Source organism: Staurois parvus, unplaced genomic scaffold (genome assembly GCF_062004578.1).
Source record: "Staurois parvus isolate SC_StPar_1 unplaced genomic scaffold, SC_StPar_1.0 ptg003004l, whole genome shotgun sequence".
NCBI classification, from domain to species: domain Eukaryota; kingdom Metazoa; phylum Chordata; class Amphibia; order Anura; family Ranidae; genus Staurois; species Staurois parvus.
The window spans coordinates 18,588-35,174 of NW_028320800.1; the positions used below are offsets into that span (position 1 = coordinate 18,588).

Genomic DNA, 16,587 nt, shown 5'->3' on the forward strand with positions numbered 1-16,587 from the left:
CTCTGTGTTACATAGTGAGGACCGAGGCGGGGACCCCTCTGTGTTATATAGTGAGGACCGGGACCCCTCTGGGACATCTTTTCTGCTCCCATAGTTACTGAGACTTGCTGTTCTATTCCTCCTGTGCGTATTGTTGTGGAATGCTGGGACTTGTAGTTGGCCATCTTGAGTAAGGGCAGGTGAGTCATGTAGCATTTACTTCCTTGAATCCGTCTGCCCTTATCTCAGGCATTCATTCAGGTAGAGGAGCTTAGCTGAGAAAGCCCCTCCCCCCCATAAGGACTCCTGGAATGTATGACATCATCTTGGCCTAGGCCAGAAACCAGGAAGTAACTGAAGAAATGTATATATATTTTGTAAACAAAGAATATAAGAAATGTTTGTAGCTACATTGTAACCAATCAGATGTTTGAAGTCTTTGGTGAAGTGCAGGGGCAGACTGACCATTTAGAAACTCAAGCACTGCCCGAGGGCCCGGGGTCAGTAGGGGGCCCCATGAGATGCCCCTGGTACCTTTTTCATAGGCTTTTTTGAGTTTGGGCAAGGACACAGGGGCCCCATGATCCCCTATTGCCCGGGGGCCCCATGAGTTGTCAGTCCGCCCCTGGTGAAGCGTGATATCTGTCAGCTCTGCATCGTAAATGCGGATCAGCATGACGCTGATCGGTCCTTGTTCCAATTTCTTTGCTAGAGGGGACATCTGGTGGCTGATCTCAGTATTGCGATGCACCACGTGGCGGCATAAAACCCCAAAGCAGAAATGTTTTTGTTGTTTTTGGTTGGAATGGTGAGGGGTTAGAACCTCCGGATGGTTTTGTGCTGTCTGTGTCCCCATCAACAAAATAAAGCCTCATTTCCTGTCCTGGAAAATGGGTGTCAACAGGAGAGGAATTGATGGGGATATCTCTTCCATGGGACAGTGACTACAGCTGCATGGCATTTCCAGGTGGTGACAACAGCGGGCCATGTCTGTGTCATGTGGGTGGACACAGCGGCTTGTAGTCTCCATCGGGAGCCGAGGTGACAACACAAGAGTACAATTGGAAGGCAAGGACAGGGCGTTGTCACCCTAGAACAGGCAGTGCCTGAACCAGGACCTCCATGGCAGGATCACCTTGTTTTGTTTTTTAACCAGTTGCCCTCTGCAGAAATACTGCTACAGGGCGGCAGGGCTGCACAAAATCACATATGTATATAACTGATTTCATTTTCCAGGTAGGGGGCGCACAAGCACACCACCCTACCTGCGCAGCCATTGGCGGCTAGGGATGTCAGTCACCGGGTCCTGACTGGAGATTCTCCGCCTGCACCGGCAATCGCCGACAAATAGTGACGGGAGAGAGCTGTGTGTAGACAGTGCAAAGTGCAATTTTAGGGAAAAAAAGTACGTAAATTTCATTTGGGTGCAGCGTTGCATGACCGCGCAATTGTCAGTTGACATGACTGAGCGCCGTATCACAAAAAATGGCCTGGTCGGGAAGGGAGGGGATCCTCTGGGGGGGAGAATTCTATGGAGGGGGAAGGGAAGGGGGGAATCCTCTGGATGGGGGGGGGGGAAACTCTAGAGGGGGAAAGGAAGGGGGGGAATCCTCTGGAGGTTGAGGGGAAGGGGGGAATCCTCTGGAGGGGGAAGGGAAGGGGGGAATCCTCTGGAGGGGGAAGAGGGAGGGGGGAATCTCTGGAGGGGGAAAGGAATGGGGGGAATCCTCTGGAGGGGGAAGGGGAGGGGGGAATCCTCTGGAAGTTGAGGGGAAGGGGGGGAATCTCTGGAGGGGGGATCCTCTGGAGGTTGAGGGGAAGGGGGGAATCTCTGGAGGGGGAAAGGAAGGGGGGAGGGATCCTCTGGAGGTTGAGGGGAAGGGGGGAATCTCTGGAGGGGGGATACTCTGGAAGTTGAGGGGAAGGGGGGATTCTCTGGAGGGGGAAAGGAAGGGGGGAGGGATCCTCTGGAGGTTGAGGGGAAGGGGGGAATCTATGGAGGGGGAAAGGAAGGGGGGGGGGAATCCTCTGGAGGGGAAAGGGAAGGAGCTTAATCCTCTGGAGGGGGGAATCCTCTGGACGTTGAGGGGGAGGGGGGGCAATCTCTGGAGTGGAGGGAATCCTCTGGAAGTTGAGGAGGAGGAGGGGTAATCTCTGAAGGGGGGGGGAATCCTCTGGAGGTTGAGGGGAAGGGGGGGAATCTCTGAAGGGGGGGGGAATCCTCTGGAAGTTGAGGGGGAGGGGGGGCAATCTCTGGAGGGGGAGGGGTTAAACAGTTAAAATGTTTATAAATAACGTCTTTAATGACATTTCGGTGTGAAAGCTCCTCTCAGACTTTGGTGATGGGGGGGGGGGGGGGGGTCGCAGCTGATTGCATTTGCAGGTTGATCTGAAGGTAAATATCAGGCAGACAATGGATTCCCGGTGAGATGATCACTTCTGATTGGATGGTACAAAGGCCCCACATGCTGGGAGTCAGCCGAGCACAGACTGGAGCTGGGCAATGGGAGTGCAGACCCCGAGAGTGACATCCTCCGGTGTGATCTGTTTTGGTCAGATAAATATTCCATTGAAAGTGGTTTTTATGTTTGATAAGTGCAACAAAGAAAAGAAAAAAATGTGTTGATCCCGCCAGGAATCTTGTGAGCTGATAACTTCCTGCGCCCTCTGCCTGTGTCGCACTGACACCCGCTGCCATTGACTCTGATTGGTTGCAGCCTGCCGGCGGCTGATGACATCAGCATGGTGCGTAGAAGAGGCCCGCCTGCCTACAGCCGTGCCCAACATTTCTGCCGGGGGCCGGATTGGGGGCTGATCTGGGGTCTGAAGTGCATGCATGGGGGTTGATTTTAGGTTTGAAGTGCATGCATTGCAGCTGATCTAAGTATTGAAGTTCATGCATTGGGGGTGATCTGAGGTTTAACATGCATGCATTGGAACTACTTTGATGTTTGAAGTGCATGCATGGGGGCCGATCTGAGGTGTGATGGGTCGTGCATTGGGGTCCAATCTGAGGTGTAATTGGTCATGCATGGGGGCCAATCTGAGGAGTGATGGGTCGTGCATTGGGGGCCGATCTGAGGAGTGATGGGTCGTGCATTGGGGGCCGATCTGAGGTGTAATGGGTCATGCATGGGGGCCGATCTGAGGTGTGATGGGTCGTGCATTGGGGGCCAATCTGAGGTGTAATTGGTCATGCATGGGGGCCAATCTGAGGAGTGATGGGTCGTGCATTGGGGGCCGATCTGAGGTGTAATGGGTCATGCATGGGGGCCGATCTGAGGTGTGATGGGTCGTGCATTGGGGGCCGATCTGAGGTGTGATGGGTCGTGCATTGGGGGCCGATCTGAGGAGTGATGGGCCGTGCATTGGGGGCCGATCTGAGGAGTGATGGGCCATGCATTGGGGGCCGATCTGAGGAGTGATGGGCCGTGCATTGGGGGCCGATTTGAGGAGTGATGGGCCGTGCATTGGGGGCCGATTTGAGGAGTGATGGGTCGTACATTGGGGGCCGATCTGAGGAGTGATGGGTCGTGCATTGGGGGCCGATCTGAGGTGTGATGGGTCGTACATTGGGGGCCGATCTGAGGAGTGATGGGCCGTGCATTGGGGCCGATCTGAGGAGTGATGGGTCGTGCATTGGGGGCCGATCTGAGGAGTGATGGGCCGTGCATTGGGGGCCGATTTGAGGTGTGATGGGTCGTGCATTGGGGGCCGATCTGAGGAGTGATGGGCCGTGCATTGGGGGCCGATCTGAGGAGTGATGGGCCGTGCATTGGGGGCCGATCTGAGGAGTGATGGGCCGTGCATTGGGGGCCGATCTGAGGAGTGATGGGCCATGCATTGGGGGCCGATCTGAGGAGTGATGGGCCGTGCATTGGGGGCCGATTTGAGGAGTGATGGGCCGTGCATTGGGGGCCGATTTGAGGAGTGATGGGTCGTACATTGGGGGCCGATCTGAGGAGTGATGGGTCGTGCATTGGGGGCCGATCTGAGGTGTGATGGGTCGTACATTGGGGGCCGATCTGAGGAGTGATGGGTCGTGCATTGGGGGCCGATCTGAGGTGTGATGGGTCGTGCATTGGGGGCCGATCTGAGGTGTGAGATGCATGCGCTGTCGCCACATTTGGCACCTCCCCCCCCCCAAAAAAAAAAGGTGTAAAATTTGTCAGCAGAGGGGGGATGAGGAGGCAGATAGGCGGAGCTTCCACTTCTGGGTGGAACTCTCCTTTAAGACCCCATTGAGCTGTCCTTCCCTGCCCCCGCCTCTCTAATACTTATGAACACTAACCGTGGAAAAGGTCGCTGACCTCGGAGCTGCATTGTTCCCAGCATGCACTGAGGACTACAGAACCCCTCCCACCCACATTATGCAGAAGAGGAGAGGGGAAATAATGGGAAAAATTCCTAAAAGAAAACTATTGCAGCAACCGCATCTAAGAACCAGGAAGCTGCAATATATTACATTTTTCTTTTTGGGTTCAGATACAACTTACATGAGTCTGTCTTCAGTTTATGGGGCGTGCAATGTTGGTCCCAAACCCTTATGTTTCCCCCCCCCCCCATCCTCTCACATGAGGACTAACCCCTAGAATGGAGCATAGACAGACATGGCTGAGGAGCACAGAAGTGAGGACGAGGCGAGGGATCTACAAGGAGTCCTCTGCAGGTGGATGGCCGGTTGGCACGCAGAGGGTTTCAGATGGAGTTCAATGACCCGGAAAGCGGCTGCAGAACCAGCGATGAAGGATGTGAATTCCTGTGAACGCGGATCTAGGCTGTGCACGCCTCTCATCACCATCCTCCGCCTTAGTCTTCTCTGTACACTCCCTTCACCTCCGTTCACATGGCAGCACCCAGGACCGGTGCTGGGACAAGACCTATAGCCCCCACGGCAAAAAGACCTTGGTTTCTATAATTCTGTGAAATCACCACAAAGGGGGGGGGTTCTTTTTATAAAAAAAAAAAAAAAATTGCTGTGGGAATCGCTCAGCATTCAGTCGTTACAACCAATCCCCACATTGTGGCGTTTATTTCCTGTGATCGTCGGCTCCATCTATTGGCCGCAATGTGGTATTTTTCCTAAAATACCTCAATCAGGAAAGTTCTGCATTATGTCCACCAGATGGCGCTGGCGAGCATACGAAATAAACAGTCCCAGTTTTTCGGGCTTGTTTACACGAGCGACGCTCTGCAGATCACTTTTCAGGAGGCGGTGGAGCAGCGGCTGCCAGGAACTCACAAGGCGATACGGCCGCCTTTTTTTTATTTTCCAGATGAATTGGGGATTCTGTTTCACGAAAGATTTTATTTCGATATCGGATTTCATACGGAGGACGTTGATGTAAGTCATGATTATCCAAATCTGTCAGAGAAAAGGGCACCGTGAGGAGCGCCCAGCGCCTGCTACAGAAGGCAAATACACTGAGAGGTTGGCTTACTAAAGGCAAATAGACCGTGAACTTTGCAAAGTGCAGTTGATCCAGAGTTTAGTTAATGAGCTCTGCTGGCTTCCATCGTCCAATCACGTGCAAGCAAAAATGCGTTTTTGTTTGTTTTTTTTACATTTTCCTTGCATATGATTGGCTATTCTTTACAAAGCGAAGTTTCCCCAGCTCTGGAGTAACTGCCCCTGCGGAGTGCACAGTCTATTTGCCTTCAGTAAATCAGCCCCTAAGGCTCCATTCACACCTGAAAGTAGAGGGAACACGTTCCCACTCATGTCGTGTTTTTTTTTTTTTTTTCTTTTTTGCGCATTTTAACTCATTAATCCGCGTCACGCCTAGGACACATAAGTGTGTCAAACGCCCCAAAGTAGCTCCGGAAATTTTACGGCCGCGGAGCTGCAGCCGGCTTTTCAGTGCGACTTTTAAAGCGTGTTTTCTTGTGTGACAAATGCGTGTCTGCTACCCATTCATGGGGCGCCGTTAAGAAATAATGGCACCACAAGCGCTCCCCGCGATGGCAGCACGTTTGCGGTACGTTTCCGTAACAAACAGAAGGACGTGCGGTTTTGTGTTTTGTCGTGCATTTAGGAAATGAACCAAGGGGACGCAGCCTGAGGGCCACAAATTCTGCTTTCCAGAAGCATCTCTGCTTGTACTTTTGTGGCGCATTTTTTCCCCCCCCCCCTCTTTGTTATTTTGGAGGGCGGGGGGCTGATTGATGGAGGTGGGGAGGGAAGGCTCATTGATGGAGGTGGGGAGGGAAGGCTCATTGATGGAGGTGGGGAGGGAAGGCTCATTGATGGAGGTGGGGAGGGAAGGCTCATTGATGGAGGTGGGGAGGGAAGGCTCATTGATGGAGGTGGGGAGGGAAGGCTCATTGATGGAGGGGGGTGGAAAGGATCATTGATGGAGGTGGGGAGGGAGGGAAGGCTCATTGATGGAGGTGTGTGGGGGGCTCATTGATGGAGGTGGGGGGAGTGAAGGCTCATTGATAGAGGTGGGGGGAGGGAAGGCTCATTGATGGAGGTGGGGTGGGCTCATTGATAGAGGTGGGGGGAGGGAAGGCTCATTGATGGAGGTGGGGGAGGCTCATTAATGGAGGTGGGGGGAGGGAAGGCTCATTAATAGAGATGGGGAGGGAAGGCTTATTGATGGACGTCGGGGGAGAAAAGGCTAACTGATGGAGGTGGGGAGGGAAGGCTCATTGATGGAGGTGGGGAGGGGAAGGCTCATTGATGGAGGTGGGGAGGGGAAGGCTCATTGATGGAGGTGGGGAGGGGAAGGCTCATTGATGGAGGTGGGGAGGGGAAGGCAAATTGATGGAGGTGGGGAGGGGGAGGCACATTGATGGAGGTGGTGGGGAGGGAAGGCTCATTGATGGCGGTAGGGGGGGTGGGGAGGGAAGGCTCATTGATGGAGGTGGTGGGGAGGGAAGGCTCATTGATGGCGGTAGGGGGGGTGGGGAGGGAAGGCTCATTGATGGAGGTGGTGGGGAGGCTGGCCTGTGTAGTCCGATCCAATAGATGAGTTAATTTAGATCAAGTTGCTGAAAAAGTGAATTCTGGCTCTGGTAGGAAGGTGTCAGAACACAGAGCAGTTTGTTGTATATGGGGCTGTGTAGCCGCAGACCGGTCAGGGAGCCCATGCTGATTTGTGTCCACAACCAAAAGGGCCCACAATGGGCACGTGAGCATCAGAACCGGACCACGGAGCAATGGATATACAAAGGTATATAGAAGTGTATACACAGAGAACGTAACGTCCGATGGGGATTCCTCACTGATGAAGCCAATAGATGCCCCCGTGTGCATGGGAGGAGCGAGTTCACTGGGAGCAAAATCACTGAGGAACTGACGGAGCGGGAGAAAAAGGGAAAGGGAGAGTGACAAAAAGAGGGATCCAGAACATTCTAGAGGAACAGGAAGGGGAAGGGTTCAGAGCAATGGTGTTCAACGTTCTTGATATGGAGGGACTCAAGTGTGGCCCCTGACATCCCCCAAGAGTTGTTTAGAGTCTGGACATGCTTCAGGAAACTGGAGACGTATTACATGAGACTGCTGGAAATCACGGCTATAACAATAGGGAAATACGGATCAAGGTCTGCAAAGTCCCCGAGTGCTGCACAAAAAGGGCCAAAGGGCCACAGGTTGGGCTTGCAGCAGTACCTGCATGGCTCAATGTTACCGATTCCACCAAGAGAATGTAGCGGTCCAAATTTAGGTGATCACTATAGTTCCACATGGGTTCCAGACCTTCAAGAATTTAGTATGGGTATACAGATCTGGAGGTAAGTTCCTCGTGCCTCATGGTCCCCATAGGCCTCTGATTAACCTTGGCTGGATTTATTGATGGTTGTCTCTCTAGGGTTTAGCTAGCGTTTGATGAGCTGTGAGGAACACAAAACCTCACCAGCTTTCTCTGATGTCCATTGAGGTCCAAGGTAGGTCTATGTAGGTGGACTTCCCACCGATTTAGGACCCTACCTACATGGCTCCATGTTACCAATTACACCAAGAGAATGTAGCGGTCCAAATTTAGGTGATCACTATACTGTAGTTCCACATGGGTTCCAGACCTTCAAGAATTTAGTATGGGTATACAGATCTGGAGGTAAGTTCCTCGGGCCTCATGGTCTCCATAAGCCTCTGATTAACCGTGGCTGGATTCATTGATGGTTGTCTCTAGGGTTTAGCTAGCGTTTGCTGAGCTGTGAGGAACACAAAACCTCACCAGCTTTCTCTGCTGTCCATTGAGGTCCAAGGTAGGTCTATGTAGGTGGACTTCCCACTGGTTTAGGACCCACCAAAGCAAGCTATAAAATCCAAAACCTCACCAGCTTTCTCTGATGTCCATTGAGGTCCAAGGTAGGTCTATGTAGTTGGACTTCCCACCAGTTTAGGACCCTACCTACATGGCTCAATGTTACCAATTATACCAAGAGAATGTAGCGGTCCAAATTTAGCTGATCACTATACTGTAGTTCCACATGGGTTCCAGACCTTCAAGAATTTAGTATGGGTATGCAGATCTGGAGGTAAGTTCCTCGGGCCTCATGGTCTCTATAAGCCTCTGATTAATCGTGGCTGGATTCATTGATGGTTGGCTCTAGGGTTTAGCTAGCGTTTGCTGAGCTGTGAGGAACAAAAACCTCACCAGCTTTCTCTGCTGTCCATTGAGGTCCAAGGTAGGTCTATGTAGGTGGACTTCCCACCGGTTTAGGACCCACCAAAGCAAGCTATAAAATACAAAACCTCACCAGCTTTCTCTGATGTCCATTGAGGTCCAAGGCAGGTCTATGTAGGTGGACTTCCCACCGGTTTAGGACCCACCAAAGCAAGCTATAAAATACAAAACCTCACCAGCTTTCTCTGATGTCCATTGAGGTCCAAGGTAGGTCTATGTAGGTGGACTTCCCACCGGTTTAGGACCCACCAAAGCAAGCTATAAACTCGTATTCAAAAGTGAGAAGCTTTGGGGCAGGACCATCAATCGTGGAGTAGGGCACCACGCTCTCTACAGCCCTGAAAACAATTTGGGGGAATGGAGGGGGGGGGGGGGCATTAAGGCCAAATTTGTATATCTGTTCTGAGGTCATGGACAAATGTGAAACTAGTTTCTAAGCTTTTCGTAGGCTAACAAATAAAGCAAGCAATTGGAGGTAGCCAACCATATTTTGTTCCAGTCTGCTCCAATGGGGATGTTGGGAATGCCGTTGTTTTTGATTTGCCGATTTACCGCACACTTCCCATGTGTTCTCTTCACAGCAGATTGGTGGACATGTCTGCGCTCAGAACTGCCAGAGACGGGAGAGACGGACTTGAGCAGGAAAGGAACATTCTGACATTTAGAGAGGCTCCGCCCGGCTGCTACTATTTGCAGCGTTCCCCAGACAGTGCGAGAGACGGGCAGAATCCGTGGACAGGTGAGCCCAACCTTCACCTACTACCTGCTGAAAGGCTGATCTCCGTCAGGTAAGGAGCTGACACATGCGATGTGCACCAATCAGCCATAACATTCTGACCACTGACAGGTACAGTGAATATCATTGATTATCATTGAATATCAATGGCATCTGAAAGTGGGTGGGATGTATTAGGCAGCAATGAGCATGTTGTCCCTGAAGTTGATGTGTTTGGAAGCAGAAAAAATGGACAAGTGTAAAGATTTGAGGGATTTTGGCAAGGACCAATTGTAATGTCTAGACAACTGGGTCACAGCAACTCCAAAACTCTTGTGGGATGGCTCGTTGATGGGAGGTCGGGAGGGAAGGCTCGTTGATGGGAGATGGGGAGGGAAGAGTCGTTGATGGAGGTGGGGAGGGAAGAGTCGTTGATGGAGGTGGGGAGGGAAGAGTCGTTGATGGAGGTGGGGAGGGAAGGCTCGTTGATGGAGGTGGGGAGGGAAGGCTCGTTGATGGAGGTGGGGAGGGAAGGCTCGTTGATGGAGGTGGGGAGGGAAGGCTCGTTGATGGAGGTGGGGAGGGAAGGCTCGTTGATGGAGGTGGGGAGGGAAAGCTCGTTGATTGAGGTGGGCAGGGGAGGCTCGTTGATGGAGGTTTGGAAGGGAAGGCTCATTGATGGGAGGTGGAGAGAGAAGGCTCGTTGATGGGAGGTGGAGAGGGAAGGCTCGTTGATGGGAGGTGGGGAGGAAAGACTCATTGATGGGAGGTGGGGAGGAAAGACTCATTGATGGGAGGTGGGGAGGGAAGACTCGTTGATGGGAGGTGGGGAGGGAAGACTCGTTGATGGGAGGTGGGCAGGGGAGGCTCGTTGATGGAGGTTGGGGGGGGCAGGGGAGGCTCATTGATGGAGGTTGGGGAGGCAGGGGAGGCTCGTTGATGGAGGTGGGGAGGGAAGGGAGGCTCATTGATGGAGGTGGGGAGGGAAGAATTCCCTCCTCCACCTCCCAGCATGTAGAACCTCTCAAAGGGCTGGGAGGGGGTTAAATAGTTTAGGCCGGCCCTCACTCACTGGAGGTGGGGAGGGAAGGCTCATTGATGGAGGTAGGGAAGGGAAGGCTCATTGATGGAGATGGGGAGGCTCATTGATGGAGGTGGGGAGGGAAGGAAGGCTCATAGATGGAAGTGGGGAGGGAAAATCATTGATGGTCAGGGTGGGGAGGGAAGAATGCCCGCCTCCACCTCCCGGCATGTAGAACCTCTCAAAGGGCTGGGAAGGGGCGTTAAATAGCTTAGGCCGGCCCTCACTCTACAAAGGTGCTAATAAATCTTTAAACTGTCCACACAAATTCCAATCTCATTGTACAATCACCTTTAGATCTTCCCACAGCTTAGGCCTTCCTAATTGTACGAAAATTGAATGCGTTGTTCTGGTCGGCCCTCGCGCTGCATAAATGCATACAGAGATGATTCTACAGAGATTGTAAAGTGGGTGACCATAATAAAGGAGATTGCACAATAAGATTAAAACGTGAGTCCAGCATACTGGAAAATTCTTACTGCCTAGGGACCTAATTGTAACCAGCAGGCTTCTGGTCCCCGGACTTTCTCCTGAACTGAACAGATTTCAATTCAGTTGCTCGGAGCGCCTGTGCGGACACCCGACTGCAGTCCCAGCAGATGAGGGGAGACATTATTACAATCTATTTTGTTACTTTGGGATAAGCAGGACATGAATGGATGCTGACAAATCCCTGGAACAGATTTTCTTTATTGTTCTGCAGAAAAATTCCCGAAGTTTTATGCTGTTCCGGCCGGACCATGGTGACGTCCCTGGCGACCCTCCTAGGCTTGGGTGAGCGATTAAAGTTTTTTTCTTTCAATCAGTTATTCTCCCTGGAAAGTACAATACGGAGGATAAAACCAAAACGACAAAATCCTAAAAATCACAAGAACTTTATTCAGCAAATAATAAAAATATATCATAGCTGATCAAGGTTTCAAAAAAATTAAAGGAAGACTCTGAGAACCCATCAGACCCCAATGGGGAGGAATCTCCTGCTGGATCTCTATACTGACATGGAGGGGGGATGGGTGATGGGGGGGGACGCCCCATCGTTGGATGGAAATGATCGACCTACAGAGGACTGAATTCACAGACACCCCAAAAATCAAAGTGAAGAAATGATGCAGCAGGCGAGTCCATGTTGGTGAAATGTCATTGCAGCAACTCAGAATGGTCCTCAGTAGTCTGTGTGGCCCCCACGTGCTTGTATGCATGCCTGACAACGTCGGGGGAGGGTCCTAATGAGACCACGGATGGTGTCCTGGGGGATTTCCTCCCAGATCTGGACCAGGACATCACTGGGCTCCTGGACAGTCTGAGGTGCAACCTGGGGGCGTCGGATGGACCGAAACATGACATTCCAGAGGGGTTCTATTGGGTTTAGGTCAGGTGAGCGTGGGGGCCATTCAATGGTATCAATTCCTTCATCCTCCAGGAACTGCCTGCATACTCCCCCCACATGAGGCCAGGCACTGTCTGCACCAGGAGGAACCCAGGACCCACCGCACCAGGAGGAACCCAGGACCCACCGCACCAGGAGGAACCCAGGACCCACCGCACCAGGAGGAACCCAGGACCCACCGCACCAGGAGGAACCCAGGACCCACCGCACCAGGAGGAACCCAGGACCCACCGCACCAGGAGGAACCCAGGACCCAGTGCACCAGGAGGAACCCAGGACCCACTGCACCAGGAGGAACCCAGAACCCACCGCACCAGGAGGAACCCAGGACCCACGGCACCAGGAGGAACCCAGGACCCACGGCACCAGGAGGAACCCAGGACCCACGGCACCAGGAGGAACCCAGGACCCACGGCACCAGGAGGAACCCGAACCCACGGCACCAGGAGGAACCCAGAACCCACGGCACCAGGAGGAACCCAGAACCCACGGCACCAGGAGGAACCCAGGACCCACGGCACCAGGAGGAACCCAGGACCCACGGCACCAGGAGGAACCCAGGACCCACGGCACCAGGAGGAACCCAGGACCCACGGCACCAGGAGGAACCCAGGACCCACGGCACCAGGAGGAACCCAGGACCCACGGCACCAGGAGGAACCCAGGACCCACTGCACCAGCGTAGGGTCTGACAATGGGTCCAAGGATTTCATCCCGATACCTAATGGCAGTCAGGGGGCCATTGTCTGTAGAGGTCTGTGTGTCCCTCCATGGAGATGCCTCCTGTGATACATGTGTGACATGACTGTATAGGATGTATGGATGAGAAGTGATTGACACTCAACTGTCATAATGCTAACGATTATAACCATTAGATGGGTAACTGGAGTTCAAAATAACATGTTGGAAGTGTACATTAAACCAGTTGAAACCAGAGATGTGGCTGATATTCACCAGATGTGCATTCCATCAAAATAGGTAACTACACGTGATGGCACAGCCGATCACGCATTGACTCTAACTACTCCACAGAATCATACATGACGTTCTATAACCAGGAGATACTGCGCATGGCAGTAGATAAAGACATTCCAAACTATGTATATAAAAGACGGGGGATTCTAGGGGAATTTGGGACTCATTGAAGATGCGGCAGACGTGCCTTGCGGTGATTTCCCGGATTCCCCTTTGCTGACTGTTGGAGTCCCCCAGTCACTGGGCAGTGGGTGATGCTACAATATCCGGTGATGTATTGATGCTTTATTCTTGCTATAATATGATCTAAATATGATTTGCAATTCTGACAATTCTTATGTTGTTATACTAACAGAACTTATTCAATAAATCATGTTTTGCTTTAATATTTATTAAGCCTAATCCGTGTATTAGTGAGCGATTGTAGTAGTGTTAAAAACACCTTGTTTTGAGGCAAAACACCTCCCCAACCATCACTGACCCCCCCACCACCAACGGTCATGCTGAACCATGTTACAGGCAGCAGAACCTTCTCCACGGCTTCTCCAGTCCCTTCCACATCTGTCACATGTGCTCAGGGGGAACCTGCTCTCATCTGTGAAAAGCACAGGGCGCCAGTGGTGGACCTGCCAATTCTGGGGTTCAATGGCCAATACCAATCCAGCTCTATGGTGCCGGGCAGTGAGCACAGGGCCCACTAGAGGACGTCGGGCCCTCAGGTCACCCTCATGAAGTCTGTTTCTGAGTGTTTGGTCAGAGACATTCACACCAGTGGCCTGCTGGAGGTCATTTTGTAGGGCTCTGGCAGGACTCATCCTGTTCCTCCTTCCACAAAGGAGCAGATACCGGTCCTGCTGATGGGTTAAGGGCCTTCTATGGCCCTGTCCAGCTCTCCTAGAGGAACTTCCTGTCTCCCGGAATCTCCTCCGCGCTCTCGTCTCCCGGAATCTCCTCCGCGCTCTCGTCTCCCGGAATCTCCTCCGCGCTCTCGTCTCCCGGAATCTCCTCCGCGCTCTCGTCTCCCGGAATCTCCTCTGTGCTCTTGAGACTGTGCTGGGAGACACAGCAAACCTTCTGGCAATGGGAGGTATTGATGTGCCATCCTGGAGGAGTTGGACTGCCTGTGCAACCTCTGTAGGGTCCAGGTATGGCCTCATGCTACCAGTAGTGACACTGACCCGAGCCAAATGCAGAACGAGTGAAAAACAGAAAAGAGTAGTAGGAGAAAAAATGTCAGTGGCCTCCACCTGTAAAACCATTCCTGTTTTGGGGGTCATCTCATTGTTGCCCATCTAGTGCACCTGTTGTTCATTTCATGAACACCAAAGCAGTTGAAACTGATGAACACCCCCCTCTGCGACTTACCTGACCAGATCCATATCCCGGGAGTGTCATCGACTGGATGCGACTCGGATTACAAAGTCTTCCTTTCATTTTGTTGAGCCGTGTATATATACAAGCACCAAGGGAAACGGCCATATGGACTAAATATCTCGATTGATATATCATCCATTTGTATTTTTAGTCCATATGGCTGCGGTTTCCCTCGGTCCTTGCATTATATACAGGATGTACCATTTTCCCTGAAGAAGACCGTTTGTTGAAACGCGTCAGCGAATGGGATTTTAGGATTTTGTCGTTCTTTTGGTCCAATGTTTCGATTCTCCGTGTCCCTATAAAGTCCTTCCAGGTCGTAGTCGGGAAACGTTCGCAAGTGCTGGAGAACCCAAAGAATCCCAAATCCAACCTTTCCCGCTCTTCTAGAAAGGCACCCATGACACGCACTTTGTAAAGGCTGCTGGACCTGCGATGAGGAAAGCACCGCCCGCCGCCTGCCCTATAAACTAGCCAAGGATGGTCATTTTATTTTTTTTTTAGGCCGATCAAAAAAAAATAAAAATAAAATGAAAGGATTTAGCCGGTCCTGGAACTGGCTGCCCAAGTCAGGCGGTCCCATCTCTGCCGGGAGGGAGGTGAGGGGGCGGAGTTAATGAGCGGTTGATTGTCTATTGTGAGCATGTGCGGTCGGTGACCCGTGTCTTTCTCCTTCCAGCGATGTTGGTTCAGACGTACGGCGGATTAATCCAGTTTGGTCGCATGATAGAAATAGTGGTTGGCAGGCCGGCATTATTCACGTACGCGTTCTACGGGTGTCACTGCGGTGCCGGAGGGAGCGGGTGGCCTGTGGACAACATTGACTGGTAAGATATTCCCCCGCCTTGTGGATTACATCCAGTCATATTCCTGTGATCCAGTGGATTCTCCGTGATGTCACCGCTCTCTAGTGACAGGCTGCATTCTCCGTGATGTCACCGCTCTCTAGTGACAGGCTGCATTCTCCGTGATGTCACCGCTCTCTAGTGACAGGCTGCATTCTCGGTGATGTCACCGCTCTCTAGTGAAGGGATAGGCTGTATTCTCAGTGATGTCACCGCTCTCTAGTGAACGGATAGGCTGTATTCTCAGTGATGTCACTGCTCTCTAGTGATTGGATAGGCTGCATTCTCAGTGATGTCACCACTCTCTAGTGAAGGGATAGGCTGCATTCTCGGTGACGTCACCGCTCTCTAGTGAAGGGATAGGCTGCATTCTCGGTGACGTCACGGCTCTCTAGTGAAGGGATAGGCTGAATTCTCAGTGACGTCACCGCTCTCTAGTGAATGGATAGGCTGAATTCTCGGTGACGTCACCGCTCTCTAGTGAACGGATAGGCTGAATTCTCGGTGACGTCACCGCTCTCTAGTGAACGGATAGGCTGAATTCTCGGTGACTTCACCGCTCTCTAGTGAACGGATAGGCTGAATTCTCGGTGACTTCACCGCTCTCTAGTGAACGGATAGGCTGAATTCTCGGTGACGTCACCGCTCTCTAGTGAACGGATAGGCTGAATTCTCGGTGACGTCACCGCTCTCTAGTGATTGGATAGGCTGCATTCTCGGTGACGTCACCGCTCTCTAGTGAAGGGATAGGCTGCATTCTCGGTGACGTCATCGCTCGCTAGTGAAGGGATAGGCTGCATTCTCGGTGACGTCACCGCTCTCTAGTGAAGGGATAGGCTGCATTCTCGGTGACGTCATCGCTCGCTAGTGAAGGGATAGGCTGCATTCTCGGTGACGTCATCGCCCTCTAGTGAATGGATAGGCTGCATTCTCTGTGACGTCACCGCTCGCTAGTGAAGGGATAGGCTGCATTCTCGGTGACGTCACCGCCCTCTAGTGAATGGATAGGCTTCATTCTCGGTGACGTCACCGCTCTCTAGTGAACGAATAGGCTGCATTCTTCATGTATATACACCTTGCTGTGATGAATTATATACACCTTGCTCTCTTTGTCCCGCTCCAGGTGCTGTCACGTCCATGATTGCTGCTTTGAGTCGATCTCCAGCGGAGGATGTTATCCACTTTGGGTCTTTTATAGATACGATTACATCGATGGAGACGTAATTTGCTGTAAGACCAATCGCTGCCCATAGACTGCAACCAGGATCTGTGTCTTATCCCCATCTGCGACCCTCCAGCTGTTCTGAAACTACAAGTCCCATCATGCCTCTGCCTTTGGGAGTCGTGCTTGTACCTTGCAATGTTTCATGGGAGTTGTAGTTCTGCAACAGCTGGGGGGGGGCACAGGTCGAGCACCCATGCCATAGATTGTGCAATCTGCTCCAGCCTCCTACATCCAGCTGTCTGTCCAAATGCTTCATACACCATTGACTGGTCCCATGTCCCAATACTTCAATTATACCCGTGTCCTTCATGGACAAAACCAGCACAAAGATGGGGAGAGCATTTGGACTCCATATTTATGATTTTCAGTTATCAGG

General features: G+C 52.1%; 1 protein-coding gene across 1 annotated transcript; it reads left to right on the forward strand.

Annotated features, from left to right (window-relative positions):
* Positions 1-9,197: 9,197 nt before the first annotated feature.
* On the forward strand, positions 9,198-16,216 carry LOC149428727 (phospholipase A2-like; the record flags this gene model as incomplete). The annotated part of the gene is made up of 4 exons (XM_089667071.1): positions 9,198-9,348; positions 11,109-11,179; positions 14,821-14,968; positions 16,110-16,216. Coding segments are annotated over exons 2-4 (289 nt in total), but the record flags the coding sequence as incomplete, so codon positions are not given.
* Between the last annotated feature and the right edge of the window lie 371 nt (positions 16,217-16,587).